Source organism: Callospermophilus lateralis, chromosome 15 (genome assembly GCF_048772815.1).
Source record: "Callospermophilus lateralis isolate mCalLat2 chromosome 15, mCalLat2.hap1, whole genome shotgun sequence".
NCBI lineage: Eukaryota > Metazoa > Chordata > Mammalia > Rodentia > Sciuridae > Callospermophilus > Callospermophilus lateralis.
Genome location: NC_135319.1, coordinates 16,284,024 through 16,307,713, shown reverse-complemented (window position 1 = coordinate 16,307,713; position 23,690 = coordinate 16,284,024). Strand labels below are relative to the sequence as shown.

Here is a 23,690-nt window from a genome sequence, read left to right as displayed (position 1 = left end):
TCTTCAATTTGTCAGCAAAGCTAAAATAATGGTGTTTATTTGCCAAACAAGAAACAAATCTTTAAATCAATTCAGTTGAATACTTGTTAATTATCACTTCATCAAGATTGATGTACACAGTGCATATACTTTTAAAATTAAAATTTGTGAAGTAATTAAAACTGCATTTGTATTTAGCAAACACATTACTATTTTCTTAGTATTTTAGCTAATATTTAATATTTTAAAGGAATAAATTCTTACTTGGTAAATAAAACAAATTAACAGAAGGCAAGTATCTTTTAGGAATCATACCAGAATTTTTATAATTCACTTATTTTCTTGGCCCTGTAGATAAATCTTTACTGTGTCCATTAGGAATACAACAAAAACTCGTAGGTTTAGTTGAATTTTTCTTGTACTTCTCTCATGACATTCCTTTTATGTTCTCATACTCTCCTGGTAGAAAGTAGATGGGACCTAGGAACTAGTTTTCAAGCTAACAGTAAATTTTAATAGGCATGGCTGGGATCAAGTGTTCAATAATGTGTCGATTCCTCAGTGCTGTCTTCATTTTTTTTCCCCAGAAGAACATTTATGTATTGTTACTTATTAAATGACTTTTATTAATAGTGAACATTGTTAATTGGTGGGAAACACCTTAATTTTTCCCCATGCGTGTATAAATACATAAAAATTGATTCTGCTCTCTTCATGTTTAATCAAGATTTGTCTATAGGATCAACTTCCTCCATCTCCTCATCTGTCATCTTTCCATTCTTCCACTCTCTAATTATATTTTTCTTTCTTCCACAGGTCCTCATTCATTCTAGATCAACACTTATTTTTCATATCCATCCCCCTCCTTTTTTTCCCCAATAGTTCCATTACATGTTTAAGGATTGGCCAAGGGAATATTACACACCAAGACTGGAGCTTAAAGAAAGGCAGATTTCATGGAAAACTACATTGACTGAGGGATGCACTGTGATCGTTAAGTTGCTATCCAGGTGGTAATTTTCAGCAGAAGGTGAATTGCAAGTGAGGAAGGAAGTGACACTACAAAATTGTTGAAGAATCTACCAAAGATTCCAAAGTCTTTCAATTTACCTATTATTGATGGAAAACTCATCAAAAGCAGATCACTGTCTTATTGTCTCTCTGAGACCTCTTATTTCTAAGGAAAAAAATAATCTTAAAATAAAATGTCTATCCTGTGACTATCAATGTTATTAGTGTACCCAAGCTTTAATGGTGTTCTTTTGCTTTATTTTTAAAAAATGAATAATAGCACATGTTGAAAAAGAATAATATTTAAAAATGAATAACAGAACACCCAATTAGAATAAAAAGTCCAGTAGAACAAAAACACTTTTTCCTGTTTAGGGTTTGATTCTATTTTTGGTGGTGTTTCCCCTCCCATCAATTCCAAATAATATTTCCTCATTTATTACATGGTAAACTTTTTCCTGCTTAGTTAGAATGTTTATCTTTTGATTTCCTGGTCTGTTTTTTTACAATATATTTTTAATTGTCAATGGACCTTTATATTGCTTATTTACATGTGGTGCTGAGAATTGAACCCAGTGCCTCTCACATGCTAGGCAAGTGCTCTACCTCTGAGCCACAACCCCAGCCCTAGTCTGGTTTTAATTCAAAAGAAGAGACACTCCTAAAAACAGAACTAATTTAATTGACTTTACTTAACACCATTGATCATAAATAATAAAACCAAGAAACAATAAATATAATAGGTTACATTTAAAGATAGAATAAGTCAATTATACTTATCTAATTAGTTAATTTCACAACATGTAGGATGTTCATTTTGCTCTTCAAACATATTCTCTACTTAAGAGTTCTTTCTGATTACATAAACATAAAGTTTACTTATTATTCATCTAATCAATTTATTTTTTTTTATTTTCCATTTTGTGTTTTATTTCCAGGAGAGTAAGTTTCTGGGAAGTTTCTTATAAGCTAAAGTTAGAAAAATTATTTGCTATAAAAACTCTTCATACAACATAATAAACACATTCCCAGAAACCTAACTTTCTCTTTTGGTTTCCATCCACAGTATTATTCCCTGCCATCTGGCATTATATTAATGAGTTTTAGAGTCCTACTTTGGGTATATTATGTGATTCTCACAGCAAGACTAGAAAGCTAACTTTTTTTATTCCTCATATTTTGTAAATAAGATTACTGAAGTCCAGAAAAGTTAAATGGTTTTCTAAGTATTAAGTCTGAATTAAGACTTAATTAAGGGTCAATATTTCATAGTTTTATGCTCTTTATAAGAATTTTGGGGAGATGAATAGACTTGTCTCCCTTCCGTTACTACCTATTACATGCTTCATTTCCACGGACTGTGGTGAAAAATTTAAAAAAAAAATGCTCAGATGCTAGTGATACCAATAAGGAATAAAAGAAGAGTGGAGGAGTCCAAGTGAAATAGTATGTAGTTTATACACTTGCTAAGTAAACGTTCAAGTGTCCTATCAATGTAAAATAGTCCTTGAAAGGGAAAGTGTGACGTTGGACTTGGGACTTGTCAAGTGGACAGCGAAAGGGTACAAATGTCAAATGGTAGTTGGAGGAATGAGTTTCATCAACCAGATACATGCAAATCAGAATTATCAAAATGGAGGTTATTGGGGGAAACTATAGAAACTATAGAAAATGTAATAGTTTTTTTGAGAAAAAGAAGTAAAACAATTGTTTATGCATATAAATATATTTCAGAAGGAAAAAAGAATAGGGGAGTAAAGGGCAGAATAGAGTACTTAGAAAACTGTAAGGAGAAAGTAAAACACATGAAATTCTAAACAAACAAACAAAAACTATAGGTGGTTAAATAGACTGATAGGATCTCAAAGGAATGAAGAATTGAGGTGCCCCAAAGTTTGCTTAAAAGTGGATCCTTGGGCATCATGGAGGCACTAGTTTCTGGAGAATTGTTGAGATAGTCTTCAGACTCTGAGCTCCTCAGAATCAAACCAATGGTGAGATAATAGAAAGACCAGATTCATGCTGAGGAGATAGGAAAGAGAAGGAATTTTGTGAAGAAAAGTCCTGCAGGACTACCTCAGTCCTCTGTGCTGCCCACTCTTCATTTCCAGTGTGCAGTGTCCTTTAGACTTGGTGACATGGCATTTCTGAAAATGTGAATATTTGTTACATGAAATCGGTTCTGTCTGTGGTGATTGGGTCTGAAGAAAGAAATTGCAATTCATTGTATAGTCAACAGAAAAGACAGATATAATATTTGAGAAGAGGGTTGTTTAAAGGTTTGATTTCTCTCAGTAGTATGTTCATTTTAAGTGAACCTGTGAAATATACACACTGTGTTCAATAATTACTCATTTGCTTTAGCCACTGGAAAAATTGACTTTCATCCCCTAGTATTATTAACTTGACCTGAAGGGTTGAAGGAGTCTCAAATAATGATGTCTTTCTTTATTTATAGCTTCCTTTCGTACTTTTACCTACACTATTAGCCCTCTCTGCCTTTGTTGTTGTAAAAATTTTCACATTTTTTTCTAAAATAATTGAGCTGGAGATGGGGATCAGGGGTCGAGTGCTCCTGAGTTGAATCCCTGCTACCCCCCCCAAATAATTAATTAGTTAATTAATAAGAAGTGTGCATAAGCTATAAACATTCAAACCTTTGCATAATTACAGGTCCAAAACTAAAAAAAAAAAGGGGGAGTAAGAGGTAGAAGAAATAATAGACCAAGTTTTTTACAAGCTTTTTGAAAGGATATTAACCCAAGACTAGTAAGAACCCTATATCAAAGTATTGTCAAAGTGAATGGAAATCCTTTTGCTGAAACCAGGTTAAGAATTATACAAAATTTCTTGTAAACTTAAAAAGTTGTACGTATAGTTTCTGTTTCAGAATATTGACATTACTGATATTTTAAAATAAGTCTTCAGAAGTTCTGGGAGAAGAGAGAATATGTTTTAAGTAAATAAATGGGGGAAAGGCATAGTGGTGCACACCCATAACCCCAGTAAAAATCCTGACATCCCAAAATCTAAGATTAATTTGCATAAATTTTATTTTCCCAAGTTCTTATAATTTATATTCATGGATATTTTGTCACCATAAATGGGAAACAACCACCATTTTTTCTCTTTAAATATCCTTGCAACCTCACTGTCATGCACCTAAGTCGTTGAGTACAGGATCAGGACTGACTCTATTCGCTTGTAATTTGTGAAATTAGTTAAGGACCAGAAATGCTTCGTGAGAAAAATCCTAGCAGATGTTTTGCAGTAATGCAGGATTACCCTGTGTAAGCTGGGGTTTTGATATAGAACCCAACTTCCTTCTAAGGTCTTTGAAACTTGGAAAAAATACACAGAGTAGAGAGTCACTTATATCCATTGTATTTCTATTTGAGTTATGATATGTCAAAATATACATAAATGACAATGGCACTTTGCATTTAAACTGCCTAAAAGTAGGAGGTTGTCTTAAAAGCAGAGAACACCCTCCAAAATCAGCACATCAGGGGCCCTAGAGGACAGTGAAAGCACATTGCTTCCTGAGACCCTGGGACCCAGAAGACAAGGAGACCATATCTTTTTTTTAAAAAAATTTAAATTTATTTTACCTAGTTACACATGACAGTAGGATGTATTTATGCACTTTGATATACATAGATGGGATACATTTTTTCTCATTTCTTTCTGAGTATACATGTTGCAGAATCCTATTGGCCATGCAATCACATATATACATACAGTAATAATGTTGGTTTCATTCTACTATCTTTCTACCCCCACATCCCATCCGTATCTTAAAAGTGTAAACAAAAACAAATAAACAACTTTTTTTCCTCCAAATGCTATGCATGAAGACTGAATCATTTTTCAAGAATAGAGTTGAAAATGACATTTTCTATATATGGAAACCTGGATGTATTCATCCACAGGGCATACACAAATAGGATATGTCCAGGATTTGGATAAATAAAAAAAAGAAGTTGTCCAGGATTCAGAAAAATGAGAAATGATGGGAACCTGGACTTGTAGATTGAAAGGAAGAATCAAATGCATGATAAATGCCCAGGAGAACCCAAGATGCTATGTTTGATCTGGGTGGGAAAGAATGGCAGCAGATATGTGTCCATCCATCCCTTCTGCTCAGATCCCATTCTTTATTGGACTTTGCTTACAAAACACAAGTACAATGGTGATATATTTATAGGAATTTCTTGAGGGCAGCAACAGGCATCCAACCAGGCACAGGGCACCTTCCACAGTCATGGTAACCTTTCCTTTCACATCATCGCTCTCCTGACTGCTGTGACAGGACCTCACCTCATGGTGGCTCTGATTGGCATTTCCTTGAGAATTGATGGATGTTGAGCATCTTTTCTTTGCTCCTTGGCCGCATATGTGTTTTTGCTTGGGTGAGATATCTATTCATATCTTGTGCTCTTTTTAATAAGGTTATTATTTTTTTACTAAGTTCTGAGGTTTTAATAAACGTTGATTATTTTTGTGTGGTGCTGGGGACTGAACCCAGGGCCTTGTGCTTGCAAGGCTAACACTCTACCAACTGAGCTCCATCCCTAGCCCCAAACATTGAAAATCAACCTCTTTCCTGATATATGATCTGAAAATGTAATCTTCATCCTGTATGTTGTCTGTTGACAGCTGATTGTTCACCTTTCTGTAGAGAAGATTTTTGGTTTCATGTCATCATGTTGCTGACTTTGTTGCCTGTACTTTTGGTGTGATATCCCAGAAAATCATTTCCTATTCCAATGTCATGAAGATTTCCAACTGTTTTTTTTTTGGGGGGAGGGGGGCAGGTTCACAGATTCAGGTCTCACATCTACATCTTCAATCCATCTCGAGTTGATCCTTGTGTATGCCGTAGGACAAGGGTCCATCGTTTTTCTTTTGCATACAAATATCTATTCAAAAGACTATTCATACTTCATTGGATATATATTGTACTGCTTTGAAAGATGTCTTCATGACATTGTATGAGGACGTTTATCAAGGCACCCCATTCTGTTCCACTAGTTATAGGTTTACTATTATGCCACTATACCATAATATTTTTTCTTTCTTCCTTTTTTATTTCTTTTGTATGTAGGTGTGGTTTTCAAGTGTTGGTGATGAACCCCAGGACCTGTGCATGCACGCTAGGCAAATGGTATATCTCCAAGATCCATTCTCAGCCCTAACACACTGTTTTAATTACTATAGCTTCATAATATATTTAAAAATTGGGTGGGATTCCATTAGCTTTGTTGTTTATCAAGGTTGATCTACCTATTCAGAGTCTTGTAGGGTTGCATGAGGATTTTAGCTACCTCGTTTCCTAGTTCTGTAAAATACCCTCCTGAGATTTGCATGAGAGATTGCATCTGATCTGTACATAACTCTGATAGTAAGGACATTTTGATATTGATTCCTCACATCATGAATACAATGCATGTTTCCTCCTATTAATTGATTGCTTTAATTTTTTGCATCATTATAGTTTTCTGGGTACAAGTGTTTTCTTTCCCTGGCCAAGTTCATGCCTCAGTATTTTGCTCTTTATAATGGTTTATTGTGAGGATTGTTCTCTGAGTTTTCTTTTCACATATTTTGTGGAAATTGTAAAGAAACAAAAGAGAATTCTTGGGATGTTGCCTTTGTGTTTCGCTGAATACCTTTCAGAATCCTGAAAGGAATTCTGTGGAATCTTTAGTGTTTATACATATGTGAACACATCACTCATGAGACAGTGTCTTTCCTTCCTTGGAATTTGTATGCTATTGGGTGTCCCTATAATTGATCTGCATGTACTGAGCCACCTGTGTCCCATGGATAAACCCAGTCCTTCACCTTGGATGATGCTTGTAACATGTTGAATTTAGAGGAGATCAGGATGGTTTGGTGCTAATTGTTCAATGTGTAGCCCTCCATCATGAAGTCCCATGTCTCTGGGCTCCTTTTTGGAGGGGTGGTGTGTCTTGGGTTACTGGTTCACTCTTCTCCATCAATACTTGTTTAGTTCCAGTTTCCAACCTCAGTGTCCCGAGGTTGTGTGTGTCTAGGGTTCTCTTTTTCAATCTGGTTGTGAATGGAAACGTGTTGATTCACGTCTCTGCAACATCCTCCTGATGCACCCACAAGTTCTAGAAGATGGTACTTTGATCCTCTTTTTTCTCAAGGAAATTTCTGATTCCACTTGTGAGTTGTCCATGTGTTACTGGTTAAAAGGTGTTGTTTAATTTCCACATAGTTGGGATTGACAGTTTTCAGTCTTTAATTTTATCTTCACTCTATGATGCTTGTTGATATACTTGATAGGATATCAGTGACCTTAAGATCGAGGAGGCTTGTTTGTGACCTGGTGTGTGTCCTCTTGTGAGCGCTGCTCTGAGCACATCAGAGTAGTGTATTCTGCCCGTGGTGGGATGTTTTGCATGTCTCTTGGATCCTTTTGACCTGGTTTACAGCTACACCTTGATGTGCAGTCTTAAGATTGTTTTGCTGTTATTGTGATCTCAGCCACCCAATATCAATTGATTGAGGAGTTTCATTGATTCAGACTTAACACCTATTCATAATAACTTAAACAGCCACTTTGTTTTATCCTGTAATCCTTTGGTCCCCTTTTCTCCTCTTTTCTATGTTCCTTTTCCAATTTTTAAAATTTTTAGTCTCATATTCTTTGCTTCCTTTTCTACTTACATTTTTTATAAAGACATTTGATTTAAGAGTATTTTATATTTGGCTAATTTTTCTAATTAAATAGAATATGTGACATGTGCATAATTTTTGCAACACTGCTATATTGATTGGTAAACTTCCCTGTGTGACTTATTGTCTAAACCTGGTGTTCTTACAGCATGTACCTTTCACCCAGGAAAGAAGTTACTGTGATGATTAACGTCTTTGGAAGGCTGAGCGACCCAGAGTGGTGCCTAACAACATCCGCATGGAGAACACCTCTCCTGGGAGAGGCTGAGATCAGAAGTGAGCTTTTCAAAACCAATCTTCAAATCATTGGGACAAATCAGCTCTGATGTTTCAAAGCTCACCAAATGACCCTGTGGCACGTTTAGAGTCTTATCTCTTACTTTATAGTTTCAGAAAGAATATTTTCCACAACTGAGTTGATAACTAAAAACACTTTTAGGAGGATAAAATATATATAACATAAACATTCTGACCATTTTTCAACATACAGTCAAGTGGCCTTGAATCTATTCACATTATTGCACAACGTTCACCACCACCCACGACAGCACTCACTTCCTAAATGAATAGAGGTTCTCCACGTACCAAGGGACAGTGCCCTGCTACCCCCTCTCTTGGTCTCTGGGACACCCTTGTGTTCCTGCTCTGTCACTCTGCCCACTCCAACTCCCACCTTCTTTAAGTTCTTTTGCAACTAAACCAGCTTCACTGAGTAAATTGAGGACTCAGCTATCAGCTAGGTGGCCCCGTGATCCAGAATATTCTTCCATTTTAAGAGTTGATGATATTCCAGAGTCTGAAGAGGCCATCGTGTATTGTTTACATATTCTTATGATTGTAGGTGTTGAGTTGTTTCTATGTTGGAATATTTAAAGCATGGTTTTAAGAGCAATGATGTGGAGAAGACTGTTTGACTCCCTGCATGTAGAACGTGTGTGTGTGTGTGTGTGTGTGTGTGTGTCTTGTGTGTGTGCTGGATCATGTGATATTTCATGGTAGAATATGTTTATAAATGTAGTTTGGAAAAATACAGATAATGGAGACACTGCAATATTCAAGAAGCATTGGAACTCTTGTGTATCTAAAAGGAGTTTGGAATCACCCAGGTATGACAAGTGACATCCAACTCACAAGTCCCTATTAAGGATCCAGTGAGAAACATAACATCTCCGTAATGTCTCCGAGAGGCACATGGTTTAGCTTTCTTTGATGTACTTGCCATCCACCTATGTCCAAGTGGATGGTTTAACAGAGGAAGCGAGACTTTGAATTGCATTTAAACCAAAGACTCCATATACTCTGTCATGATAAATCACTCCAAATTCATCACAGTTTCTCACCTTAACAGAACTTATCCACCACTGGCTACTGAAATGTTTACTATCTTCTCCCACATATATCTGAAAATACTAATTATACGTTTTTCAGTACAAATAAACACCAAAGGGCTGAATGAGGCATAGCTATGGGTCACGAGGATCTGGATACAGTAAAATATTGGATCATCCTTCAGTGTGATTCTTGCATAGGAGACAATGCTGTCCAAGATGGACATGACCACAAAGCAACTCATGAGCAACAGGATTGTCTGGGTGGCCCTCAGTTTTGGTGATGACACTGGAGGCAGGCTGGTGCTGTGGAGACGCCGGGACTGCCTCTTGTGCCTGCACAGGAGAGCCATCATGTATACATTGGAGATGGTCATTACTCCTATAAAGGAGATTTCCCTGAAGGTCAGCAGGGTGGACAAGCTGTGCCGGAGGAAGAAGGTCATGGGAATGAAGGAGCAAGATTCTGTGATGTACATGAAGTTGTTTGAGGTCCAATTGGTGGTAGCAGCAATGGAGATGAAGAGGTGGCTACTGAAGGATGAGTAGATGACCCACAGGAAGAGAAGGAAACACAGGTTGTGACATGAGGATTTATGTTTGAACTTTGCCAAGCAGGAGCTCTTGGGGCTGAGGATGATGGCTTGGGCATGCACGTGGCACAGATGGACAAGCCCCTCATCAACCTGTACAGGTAGATGAGTAATTTAGATGTCAGGTCATCCCATCTGCCACTCTGAGGTGTAAAAATGTCCGCAGCTATGAAACCATTGATGAGCAGAATTACCAGGTGGATTAGGACCAGGAGACCAATGGGCAGGTCAGTGGGCTTAGGTCTGTGCCCAGTAATGTACAAGGAGATGTGGATGAGAAGAAGAAGTGCGCTGGCCATGACCCCAATGACTGTCACTGTGTACACAGTGTTTCTTATGTGAATAATAGTGTACAGTCTGTTGGCTTTGTTCATCTTATGGGGGAAAGAAAAATACTGTGACCACAGTAACACACAAAAATGTCTTTTTTTTGCAAATCTGACCTCCTTCATCAATCTCAAATGAACACCACTACCATGAGGGAAAACAGAAGATTCATCCAACTGTATTTTTATTCCACATGAAAACTCAGTTCTGGTGCTGGGCACAGTGGTGTCTGCCTGAAATCCCAGTGACCCAAGACACTGAGGCAGGAGGATCACAAGGGTGAAACCAGTCTGGGCGTCTTAATGAGACACTTTTTCAAAATACAGAGTCAAAAAGACCAGGTGTAACTTGTTGCTGGTGCACTTACCCACCAAGCAGCCCTCAGCACAAAATTTAAAATTAATTAAATAAATAAAACTAGGTTCTATTCACACCCTGGAGAATGCATCTCCATGCACCGCCTTATCTCAACACCTTCCAATCTCACTTGGACTTCCACAGCGACATACATATTGATACTTCAATTTTCTTGTACATTAAGAATTGTCAGCTAGGGACTGTGGTGCACTCATGTAATCCCAGTGGCTCAGGAGGCTGAGATGGGACAATAGCAAGTTCAATGCTGATGTCAGCAAGTTAGCAAGGACCTAAACAACTTCCTGAGACTCAGTCTCAAAGTGAAAAATAAGAAGACCTGGTGATTATTTTTAAAAAATCACATGTCAAAAGAAGTGCCATCTATCTTAGAATATGTTTCCTTCATAATACCTCATGTCTGAGGTTGTCTGGGGCAAGACAGAAGCTTACTTGATTTTCCTTTTCCTGATCTTGTCTGTCAGGTACATAATAGTAGGTCTACAAGTTGGACCAAATTTTAGGGGGGCTGTTTGCAAGAAACTGGAAGCGAGACCCTCCCAAACATGAGTATCCACAGACTAGATCTACACGGAGTTTCTTCATGTCAGCACCATGTTAGCTCTGGCTTATTTCCCACCAGACCAAATATTTGCAATATGTAAACAAGAAAATGTTGGTGTGAACTCTGATGTCGGACTGGTTGAAGTTGCGTGTCAGAGTTGCCATTTACAATAGCTTCTTCTTAAGCACCCTGGGATGCTGAGGTCTGGTCATCTCAGCTGTCCACATAAAGAATCCTGTTATGTGGATCCTGAAGAGACTATGTGGAAAAAAGTAACACTACCAACCTTGGAAGTGTTTGTGACACATAATGAACTCTAGAAATGTTGGTTTCTAATTTTATTATCATAAAGTTCTTCATGCACCAGACTTGGGAGAATCAATGCAGTTCTTTTAATAACAGATCAGCTGTGTCCCTGTCTGAAAAGAAAGAGTAGAAAGGAATTACCGCAGGACTTGGGGGTGCAAGCCTGTAATCTCAGCAGATCAGGAGCCTGAGGCAGGAGAATGTGTGATCAAAGCCAGCCTCAGCAACTTACACAGGCTCTGAGCAACTCAGCAAGACCCTGTGTCTAAATAAAATATAAAAATAGTGTGGAGATGTTGCTCAGTGGTTAGTTGCTCCTGTGTTCAAATTCCAGTTTAAAAAAAAATAGAAAAAGCAACATAATAGAACATTTGCACAATCCTGTTCTGAGGACTCAAAACTTTAGTCCTTGGAATCCTCTGAGGTGGCTACACATGTCACATTTTTGTTCCTTCTCTAGCCAGAATAACTACCCTATGTTAGAACATTCTAGAACTATTACCAAGAGCATACTTACTTTTTTTTTCTTTTCAAGACTTTACAATCCGAGTAGTAAATAGAACTACATTTACAACAGACTTGGTGCTGTTTTAAAACAGAGTTGGTGTTTCAAGGTTTTAATTAAAGGACATGTGTCCAGCCCATTCCTGAAAGATGAGCTCCAAGATGTTACTCTATTACAAGTTCAAGGTGACATTTTTCTGGAATCAAATGCCCAAGACTGAAATTTATGCTGGATAATTTGTTGAATGATCTGCTGGAGCAACATTTCTTGGAGAGTGTGTGCAATGCTTTTTAGGTTTTGTACATGAGTAGGAACATGCAGTATCTTTCTAAAAGAGAAATTCTCTACACCATTAGGGAAAAAGTCCTTCTTTTCCCAAATGTGGTGATCAGGAAAAAAAATTTTATTCTTTCACTTATTTAAAATATTCAGGTTTGCTACCATGACAAGCCCAGAAATGACACTAGGAAGATCTTCCACAAGGCACACATGATCACAGGAACAGATGTCCTTCCCTTACATCTTTATACATAAAATTACATACATCAGTTCTTATAACAACTGTTTCATGTAGGTAACATATATTCTGATGAAGCTTTAAAGAATAACTTAAACATCTATGTTTAAGTATAATCGTGTATGTACAACACTTTAAAATAAAAATTTTAAATTTTAGTTCTAAAATTGTGTTCTCTTATACCATTTATGTAAAATGGAGACTTTTCTTTCATTGTGTTTAATTCATGTTAAAACATGTGTAAGGCAAGCACACAGCACTGTAAAACTTTCAGTAGTCATGTTTAAATCACTTCAGATCAGAGCATTCAAGGACATAATTTTCAGTCTTACTTCAAAATATATAGTTGTGCAAACATGAAAGTTTTAGAAAAAGTAGTAATTAGAAAAAGTCAGCAGTTGTCAAAAATATTCAGAAATTAAGACCTCAGTTCATATTTGCTTTAAAGTGACCAGAAAGTCTTATTTTTCTGAAGACAAAACTGCACAGTAGCAGCATGTAAAATGAGTCTCCTTTCTCCAGAGCATAAAGGAACATTAGCAAACACAACAACAAAAAATGGTGTAGAGCCAGGAGCAATTATGTATTTCTGAATCTATCCAGCTGTGACCAAAGAGTTTATTTTTCCTACCAGGAATTAAACCCAGGAGTCCTCAACCAATGATACACAACCTGAGCACCCCCCCCCCATTTTTACTTTGAGACAGGGTCTCACTAAGTTGCCCAGGGCCTTGCTAATTTCCTGAGGTTGGCTTTGAATTCACAACCCTCCTGCCTCAGCCTCCGAGACCCTGGGATTACCGTTCCTATCCTTCATCTAAATTTCAGATCACATCATAATGTATCAGCAAATCATATATTCAAGGGCTAGGGCTGTAGCTCAGAGGCAAAGCACTTGCCTCAAATGTGTAAGGCACTGGGTTCAATCCTCAGCACCACATAAAAATGAACAAATAAAATAAAGGCATTTTGTTCATCGACAACTACAAAAATTAAAAAAAAATCATACATTCAATGCAGAATACTGATTTACTTATATATCATACAATATGTAAGTGATTTTTAAAAGTATGTAGACATCTGTGTTAATAGCTCATTGACATTAGAATGAGTTCATTTATAAAAATGAGCTAAAAGAAATTGTCCAGCATGTCCTCTCCCAGCCATCGCACTTGCCACTCACACCTGTCTAGCACAGAAGAGCCCAGAGGCTCAGGACCAGGATGAAACTTTCTGCTTCCCTGCCGGGTAATCAAGGGGCCTCCTAAGCTGTGGCTCTTAGCAATGTGATGGTATTCGGTTAACACACTGTTCAAAGCAAACTACATTAGAAAGACTGCACCTTTCATAGAGAGGGACATAAGTTACAGGGGAAGTAACATGGCCTAGGTGCAGTGGTGCACATCTGTAATCCCAGCAGTTTGGGAGGCTGAGACAGAAGGATCACAAGTTTGAGGCTAGCCTCAGCAACTTAAAGAGACCCTAAGCATATTAGGGAGACCCTGACTCTAAATAAAATGTGAAAAGTTCTGAGGTTGTGGTTCAAGGGGTAAGCACTCCTGGGTTGCATCGCTGGTACCAAAATAATAATAATACAATCAGCAGCAAAGGAGCACACTTTGATTCACAGTTGCTACATAGTTCAACTTTACCATGATTCCCATCGCTAAAGTAAGATGGACAAGTGAAATCTGGGAGGGGGACTCATCTTGCTTTAAGTGGGTTAGGATCTCAGGAAAAATTGGGCAGGAAGTTCTTCTCTTTGGCAGAGATCTATCTGGGGAAACTCTAAAGAGCATTAGGGAGAAACAGCTTGCACATCAGGGAGGGCACAGCCACCCACAGCCAGGTGCCCTGCTGGGTGCAGAGCCACTGTGACATATATAAGCTACAGGATCAAGGAGGAGAAAATCCTGGTGAACATTTGGGCGAATGAATGGAAGCTATTTCCAGAAATTAAGGCTAAAAATAATCCATTGTTTCTGTAATTTGGAAGGATTTAAGTAGAGCTCAGGGTTCACACAGATAGACCCCCAAATATTTTAAAGTCTGTATTCAGAATCATTAAAAGAAAAATTAGTCTTCTACCAACAATAGGGAACAGCAAATTCGATTCTTCACAGACCCTAAGCTGTCATCACTGGGAAGCCCAAACATACCTTCAGGAGGATTCTGTAAAAGTAATTTACAGATGACAGCATGCTCTGTAAATGTCAAGGAGGTATAATTACCATAGCATCTCCTGTTTAAAAGAAAAATCAACAGTGTCTGAGTGTCTGTTTCATTAAAAAGACACACCTGCCTTGTATGAAATAATTGATTCCCATTTCTGTCTCTGGACAGTTTTCTTTGTGGACTATAGTTTTTAAGGTGATTCTACTTACACTAAAGGTTACCACAACTCTTGGGGGTGAGCAAATCACATTGTATTAGTGTTTTATTCTTGTGCAGATTACGAAACTTAGGTAGTCAAGAAATTAAAATCATACTACTATACTACTTAGGTAGTCAAGAAATTAAAATCATACTACTACTATGTGATACAGAATCTAGGATCCAGGTATTTGTGATTTACCACCTATTGTTCCTTCCTCTATTCCAGTTAAATGGAATCTTACTAATCAAATTAGAAGGGGCCTGATGTTTTCATCATTTCAACCAAGGGGATGGATTATTGTAGCTAACATTAAAATAACTAAATCTGTAATCAATGGGACATATGATTTATCTTGACAAAAAAAAAATTCTTCAAAACAAAAGAAGATCCCTTTCTAAAAATTCAAAAGCCTCACTTAGTGTAATTCCATGCACTTACTTTTGTTGTTGGAGACTAGTGATTCCAATGGGAACAGTCCAGTCCATGTGAGAGAGATGGGAGTAAAATCTGGTAAGTGGGAAGAACCAAGCCACCACTTCTACCACAGAGAACTAAATCCTGCTGGACTTTATAGGAAGAAGAAAGTCCATCTTGTAAATTGAAACTCTTTTCTAAAAACATGTACACATTGAAAAGCTTTATTAAGTTTATTCATTAGTTTGCTCAGGCTGCCATAATAAATGGCACAAACTGGATGGATAATCAACCAAAATATGTTTTCCATTTTTTTGGAATCTGGCAGTACAAAATGGAGATGTTAGCAGTGCTTCTTTCTTAGACCTCTCTCTTTCAATTTGTGGCTGTCTTCTCTATGACTTTTCTTAATTTTTCTCCTGTGTCCCTGTGTCCTAATATCTTCTCATAGCACACCAGTCATTTTGCATTAGACCCACCTTAATACCTCATTTTTAATCTGCCACCTCTTCAAAGACCCTATCTCCAAAATTGAGGTTGCATTTTGAATTGCTGAGGGTTAGAACTTAGTTTATAATGGTTTCAGAAAAGTCAAAACCTAGAAACTTCTTGTTGATTGACGGTTTTCTATTGTGTCACACTAAAGAATGAGGTGGCTCCCTTACTCCACTCCACAATACCCAAAAAAGTGACAATACATTCGTTGGGTATCGTTTTGAAGGAGACATTCTTCCTAGTGCATTTTTACTCCAGGTCCTCCAAACACCACATTTGAATGGCAATGAAATGTATACTGCTATTTTCATTTTAGAATTACTTATATGATCTAAATAGATTGTACAAAAGTAAATTTTGGACCAAAATTTGGTTTTATGTCATTTTTCTCTTTTTCTATTGGAATGACCTATTAACTCTCAATGGCTTACTGATGGATGCCAGTATGGAAATCTCACTATAATTTATTCATCAATGTGGACAAGTATGAACTTGTTTTACTCCCTTCTGATTACTGTCTTTTATAAATAGTAGCTCCTTTATACGTGTGTTTTTCCATGTTAGGAACCGGGAAGCAATTTAAGACTTCTCTCTCTGGGCTCATATGGAGGGGTCATTATTAAATCATCTGTAGCCCCTTATTCTACCAGAGTTCCCAGGCTCAATTTTGGAAGTCAGCATTAGAATATTGACTTTTCTTTAGTGTACATTTCTATGAAAACTATACTTTTTTCTCCCAAAGTAATGGATGCCTTTGAGTAAGTAATGAAAGGCTAACAATGAAGTGATGAAAAGAATGCCAATTAATGTTTGAAATATTATATTTGCTATGAGTTTGATTTTATTGCACATACAGTCAAATCCACGTTTCTTAGGCCATGACGTGAAACCTTTCTAGGCCGGCTTTTGAAGAACTCTCATAATATCTATCTGATTTCTTAGTTTCAGCAAACCAAATTAGCTTTTAGTGTTTCCAAAGAGACCTTGTAAAGGTTTAACAATTCATCCTCAGGGGTTAGGAAGAGAGGTTTTGATTTATAGCAGTTGCCAGTTTCTGTAGTGTAAATATTCCCACCTTGGCAAATTTCAGGTTACATAAATGTAGTCAAGTGTCTTGCAAAATTCCTAAAAGTTAAACAGTTGGCTCTTGGGAGATGTGTAGCCAGCTCCAGTATTTCCGTTTTCATGATGTGTGATTTCAAGGCTTGCATATGCTGCCCCTTGACTTATAATAGTGTTCTCTTTGTGCCTAAGAAGCATCATTTATCTTTAAAATTGCAGCTCAGATATCCTTCTCCCTAAGCACTCCCTGTCTGCCCCTGGGTTCATCTCCACTTTACCAGTGCTGGTGCTCTTCCTCGTAAATGTTTTTATGTTGGCTTCATCACCATGTCACATTATCTCATCCCTTTATTTATATTTTACAATTAAAGTCTCAGTCTACTTGATTTCACTCAATTTTTGCAGATGAGGAAATTGATGCTCAGAGTCTAACAGTGTGAGGAAACAACCAATGCCCTATTTTAAAAATTTCTAAATATTTATATGAATAGGTAGATGACTCTAAAGCTTCCCTTACCTGTTTGGAGAAGAACAGATTATATAGCCTTTCTGGACTTAAATTTTCTAATCTGCAAAATGAAGATAATAAAATCTAAGTTCATATAATTGTTGTGGCCTGTGAAGTGCAACACAGTTGGGAACCAGTCAATAAATGGTAATAGTGGGCTGCATCTTCAGTGAAACACCCTATTAAGGACTTCTGTTGTTTCTGATAATGCTCTGAACAGGGATAAGGTGTACCCACCTTCCATATGTATTTTGCTGAAGTAAAAGAACTTCATTGGTTCCAGTAAAATAGAGTACACAATCTTGTTTTTTTTTCTTTTTTAAGTTCCAGGGATACTTAACCAAGGAGCCACACCCCAGCCCTTTTTAATTTTTTTTTTTGAGATAGGCTTTTTCTATATTGAGGCTGGCTTTAAACTTGTGATCTTCTTGCTTTAACCTTCTTAGTCACTGGGATTACAGGCATGTACCACCAAACCTGCCTAGAGTACCCATTCTTAAAAGTGATGTCCTCTATTATGCTATCATTGATGTACTGTTAAGAAGTAAATATCATCTTCTTTAAAGCTTACGCTAAATTTAAATTTTTTTCTTCTCATGGTCAGAACTTAATATTATGTTGATTGCATTCATTTCATCCTGTCCTCATGTTTTCTGCTATTGTCCTTTAGCCATTGTATGCAGGACTCCTTCCCGCTGACTGTTCAGTCCTGCCTCATGCCAAAAGACTGTGAAACCTCCCAGTGGACCTCCTGGAGCCCCTGCTCCAAGACGTGCCATTCAGGGAATCTATCACCAGGATTTAGGAGCAGGAGCCGGAAGGTGAAGCACATTGCCATTGGGGGTGGAAAGGGGTGTCCAGAACTTCTAGAGAAAGAGGCCTGCATTGTTGAAGGAGACCTTCTGCAACCATGTCCCAGGTAGTGTGCATTTTTTGGTACAAACATTTTTATTTTATTTTATGACTTCATTTGAAGTGGTGGTAGGGATGTTGACAATAATATAATTAGCTAAGACTCACGTATTGAGTCTTTCCTTGGTATAGAAGTTCCATACTTGTCATTATAGAGTGGTGGGTTAAGAGCATAGGTTTTGATGTCGACTCCTTGTGTTCAAGTCCTGTTTCTGTGGCTTTCTAATTATATGAATTTAAATTACTTAATTCTAGTGCCTTGCTTTACTCATCTACAAGCAGTTCTTACTTCACCTAGTACTTGGCACATAGTAAATGCTTAGTAATTATTAGTTCTTGTTATCTGACAAGGCACACCTAACTCTAATAAAAACCTATGAAACCTTCATACTAATTTTGAATGAGTCCATTAATGGTCATAGAGTTTAAATAATTTCTGAGGTTGCATTCTTAATGAGTGACAGCACTCTGGTTATAGTGCATTTTTGACTGCAAATCTTACTGCCATTCTGTGGCATGATTTCTATTCCAGAAACCTTAGGGATCTAGAGGGGAAAAAGGGTTATCTATTAATAACTATATTTCAACATGTTGATATCAGTTATAGTTTGCCAGGTTATATTTCACCAAATAAAGGCCTCCTGCATATCCTCCTTTAGATTGTTGGCTTATGGGGGCCAGGTGGGTCTGATACTAGTAGATCTTTTTTTTTTTTTACATATTTTTATCAGTTATTGATGTACCTTTATTTATTTATTTGCTTTTATGTGGTTTTATTTGCTTATATCTGAGACTTGAATCTAGTGCCTCCCACATGCTAGGCAAGCGCTCTACCACTTAGCCACAACCCCAGCCCCCAGATGTTGATTTAAGCTGGCTGTTCATAAGTCTGTTAAGGTTGGATTTGTGGTAATTTCTGCTGGACACCTGCCCTCAACTTAAAAAAAAATTAAGTTATAGATGGACATGATACCTTTATTTTATTTATTTATTTTTATATGGTACTGAGGATCGAACCCAGGGCCTCATATGTGATAGGCAAGTGCTCTGCCATTGAGCTACAACTCCAGCCCCTGAACTTTATTTTTTAAACTCTTATCTATTTAAAATAAATATTTTTCATATTTTATGGCCTTAATAACATTTAAGAATCATGCCATCAAACAAAAGCAAAAACAAGGCAAAAGTAGTTTCTGGGATAAATTAATTATTTGGAGTCATGGGAAGGGTAGGTGAGTTATAAACCTAAAAGGTATGCTTGATGGGCTGAACCTGGCTATTCCTTAACCCTGAAATAATGTGTTTTGAGGTAAGGGTTAGAAAGGCAAGTTTTTGTTCTGAGATTTTTGGTCACTCCATCCTTCACTTCACAAATGGAGTTAGTATTGATTGATTGAAGTTAATTTTTTTTTTCCCAAAAAGACTTCTTACTTTACATGAAGAGGAGGTGAATGAAGTTTGTGATCATTCACACACTAACCCACAGTCTCACAGAATTCTTCTCATTCTGTTCATTATATATCCACCTTTCCAAATACTAATTTTTGAGCAAACAAAGACTTGGAAACAGCTTGTCTTTGGGGTCTCTGTCCCTTTTGAAAGTGGATATACTTGAATTAAAATTGCATCTTCATGACTTACTATCTGTGTGAACTTAAAGAAGCTCTACAATATCTCTAAGACATTTCACTTTTCGGTAGAATGTGTCTAAAAATATTGTTTGTGGTACAGGGTTGAAAAATGAGACCAGATACATAACATACCAGGCCCAGTGCTTCGCATACAGGGCCAGTACTAAAGGGGTGATCATTATTGTTGGTATTTGCAGGTGGACTTTTTTCCCTCAATAAAGAGAACCCCTCCTTTCCTTGGACTGCATGCTATATTCATTTTATGAGATAGAAACTTATTTCTTCTGGGTAATTTGAAAATCATTTTTTCCCTATGCAAGTGTAATTCAGAAGTTTTCTTAATGATTGGCAGGCAGGGATGGAATCTGGGTTAAATAGCATTCTATTTGTGCCTATGTACCTTATTCTTTTCATGGAATGGCAAGTGCCTACTTCCTGCCATTTCAATAGTTTATCAGTAGACTTATCCCATTTTTTTCTCAATGACTATTATTATTCTGTTGAAGTCAGAGTAAAACTTTCCTGATGATGCTAAGAAAGTTGGGTTGCATTTATATTTGTTAAACTATGCCTCTCTTTCATTGAGTATTTATAGTGGACCAATAATTATAACAGATTTAGAATTTAACTAAATATAAAGACTATTTAGAGTAATGACAGTTTATAATCCAAATGGGGAAATTTTGTGAGTGAAAGATGTATAAACCGACATTGTTAAGATTCGGTTCAAGCTGTCTCTGTTGAGATGGACTGCATTCTCCCTTGAATGGATTTTTCCTCCTTTACCCCAAAACACATCTCTCCCTTGAGATACTTTGCAATATCCCTTGAATGTGTATCTACATTCCTAAATAAATCTGTGTCTCTGAGAAAAAAAAAAAAAAAAGATTTCAGCTGAAGTCCTTTTGGCTCTTAAGTCAGTGTTCTTCCCAGTACATCACACTGATTCTCATATAGGCTCAGTGAAGACTGCACCAAAATAACCAAGATAAGAAGAGGATATATATATATATATATATATATATATATATATATATATATATGCATATGTATATGTATATGCATATGTATATGTATATGCATATGTGTATGTATATGCATATGTGTATGTATATATGTATATACACACTCAGGTGATGAGGGGAAAACATTCCAAGGTATAGTAGAGATGTTCTTTATTCCCTACCTATTAGTGTGTGTGTGTGTATGTATGTATGTATATATATACACATACATACACACACACACAAAATATATATGCAGTTATATATTAGGATATGTATTTATTTGGAATATAGATCTTATATTTATATCTTATATAGAAGAAAAGGATATATATTATATATACATACATATATATGTGCATAATTAAATTCACCATCTTTTACTCCAAAAAGTTTGGAATTATTATAATTTGATATGTATGCAAGATGAATTTCTTCATTGATCTTCACTTTTTAAATTTGATTTTGTTTTTATATTTTTTATTTTTATTTATTTATTTTTAGTCATAATGATCTTCATTTGATTGATCCTTAATGTCTGAAAGTTGAGACTGGCAAATTTCACTGGTGATGAACCTGGCCCCTTAATTCTATTTTTTGGAAATCTTGCTGATTTTGGAATTTAGTAAAAACAAAACAAAAAACCTTTTCACATGATGAATCTTTAGGAAGTAGTTGTCTTGGAGAATTCACTGAAATATCAACCCCTGCATTTTCTGTTGAGAATGATGTGTAAACTACTGATTTTACTTGGTTGTCGGAAGAAGAATGAATAAATAACAGCAACAAAATTAACATCAGTTGACATTCTTATTTGTCTGAAACCTGAGCTGTGGCCTCTACCACAAGAAAGATATACCACACAGAATAAAGGTGTGCATTAACTTCTGCTTTTAGTTTGACATCAGTGATTGAAATTCATTGTGAACAAGGCAAATGGAAACAGAAATCTATTAGGGAACGGAAATACCCATTATCCTTTCCCAGAATTCATGAGCAATTCTTATGCATCAAACAATTAATTCACTCCATTTCTCTCCAGCAGGTAAATGTACATTTCTCTTGAGTCTTCATATTATTTTTTCAAATGTCTCAGAATGTGCTTTGGCTTTTACCCTCTGTCATGTCTGCAGTTGAAGATGTGTTGTTCATTCATTCAACAAATACACATTGAGCTCTTGCTTTATGCCAAGTACTATGTTAAGTGTTTGGGGTATTTCAGAGAATACCATAGACTAATTTCCCTCACCTTGTGAAACTTAATGAAGAAAATGAGTAAATTATACACTTGATGTATACGTTATGGAAAAATATAAAATACTAGAGCAAGGTAAAAGTAAAAGCTTCTGGAATGCTGTGATGGGAGTCAGCACAGGTTATAGAATTACACAGGGCCATTAGAGAAGCCTCATTTGAACAAACAGGGTTTGAGGAGGGGATTGGTATTTAAAAGCAGTGAGTAAATTAGCTACTCAGCTGATGAAGGGAAAACATTCCAAGGTATAGTAGAGAAGTTCTTTAGTCCCTACCTATTATTATTCTTCAGTTGCTTAGCTCTTTGGGACAGTCTCATCAGCCGGGCTCTCTTAACCAGCATTTTAACTATGAATCCTGCATGTCAGTCCCTGAGGCATGATTATCAAGGAATGTAACCAAGAGGAGTCCATCATAGAACTACTCTCTGGAACTAGTTGACATTGCCTTGGAACAAATGACCAAACTTGAAAGGACACAGAGACCCATCTATGTTATGCTGATACCAAAGATTTAAAATGACATGTGAGTTAGCACTGGGTAGCCTTAAGTTTGTTTCAAAGGTATGGGTTTTGACCAAAACTCACAGACCCCGGAAACTTCTTCCTCCAGCATTACACAGTTGACTGGTGATTTTATGCTCCCCTACCCCATCTACAACATAACACTTAACACTCACAGAGTACATTGGAGATGGGGAATGGATATGAGAGAGTCACTTGTCACTCTCCACTTTCACTCTTGCTGTGGTTCTTTGTGATTACTGGGCATTGTCCTCTGTCCCCAAACACTGAGAAAAATTCAGTGTGTGAGATGCCTTGCACTTGGTTCTTTCCTGTGTCCTGCTTAACATCTAAAGCATGAGACCCTATGTCTCAACCAAGGGGAAGGAGAAATGTATTTTAACACCTGAAAAGTTGAGACAGCTTTGTTTACTAGACAGGATAAAGACAAGTGGCACAGGACTGTAATGTTTTAAAAGCTTCATGTCACAGGTCTGAGACACAACCTGATTCTGGGACTGCTGTGATTCAAGATCCCTTGTGTTTAACCAGAGAACTCCAGTGTAACTGGAGCCACTGTGACTAACACACCCGAATATTGATAAAACGTCAACTGCAGACATCTTTCTCAGAAGTGACACCGTAGATGACCCGCCAGCAACTTTCAAGCAGGCATGGCTTTTACACTCTTGCTGTGCAGCTGCTGCCAGAAGAAATAGGGAAATACACAGGGAGGACCTGTCAGAGATTTAAAGCATTAGCACTTTTTCTTAGAAAATCTCAGCCCTGTGCCTCTAGAATCTCCCAAATGTTTTTCTATTCGTACATCTATAGTGTCAATTCATGAGAGCGACATTAAAATATGACCAACATCAGCACAGATATAATGGCCCTTCAGACTACCTGTAAGTATTTGGCAAAGGGATAGTGACAGCTCTTGAAGACTGTCATTATTTGTGTCTTGTATCGCAATGGTGGGGTACCTGCACAAAGTTTTTTATTTCTGCCATTCATCTTCTTATTACTTTGCACCAGAAATAATGAGGAAGCATCCAATGAATTTTGCTTACCAACAGAATCAGAAATAAATATATTAATGTGAGTTTGAGGATGTAGCTCAGTGATAGAACACTTGCCTAGCATCTGTGAGGGGCCCTGGGTTCTAAGCAACACACATAAATACTATACACACACACACACACACACACACACATATGTATGTACGTACACATACACTATTTCTTTCTATAAACACACAAATATATATGTATAGATATAAATATATGTTAAAATGTGTGTATTAAGTGAAGAGGAACTTTGAAACCACAGTTTATTGT

The 23,690-nt window shown here is 36.9% G+C and overlaps 1 protein-coding gene and 1 pseudogene across 1 annotated transcript in view; both read right to left on the bottom strand.

Moving 5' to 3' along the window:
• LOC143381521 (S-phase kinase-associated protein 2-like) overlaps window positions 1-8,891 on the bottom strand; it is a 48,062-nt gene extending 39,171 nt beyond the window's left edge. The window contains exon 1 of the mRNA XM_076835173.1: window positions 8,830-8,891. Coding sequence (XP_076691288.1) covers window positions 8,830-8,891 — 62 coding nt within the window. The remainder of the gene's footprint in view (window positions 1-8,829) is intronic.
• A 158-nt stretch (window positions 8,892-9,049) lies between these two features.
• On the bottom strand, window positions 9,050-9,993 carry LOC143381520 (vomeronasal type-1 receptor 94-like; annotated as a pseudogene).
• Between the last annotated feature and the right edge of the window lie 13,697 nt (window positions 9,994-23,690).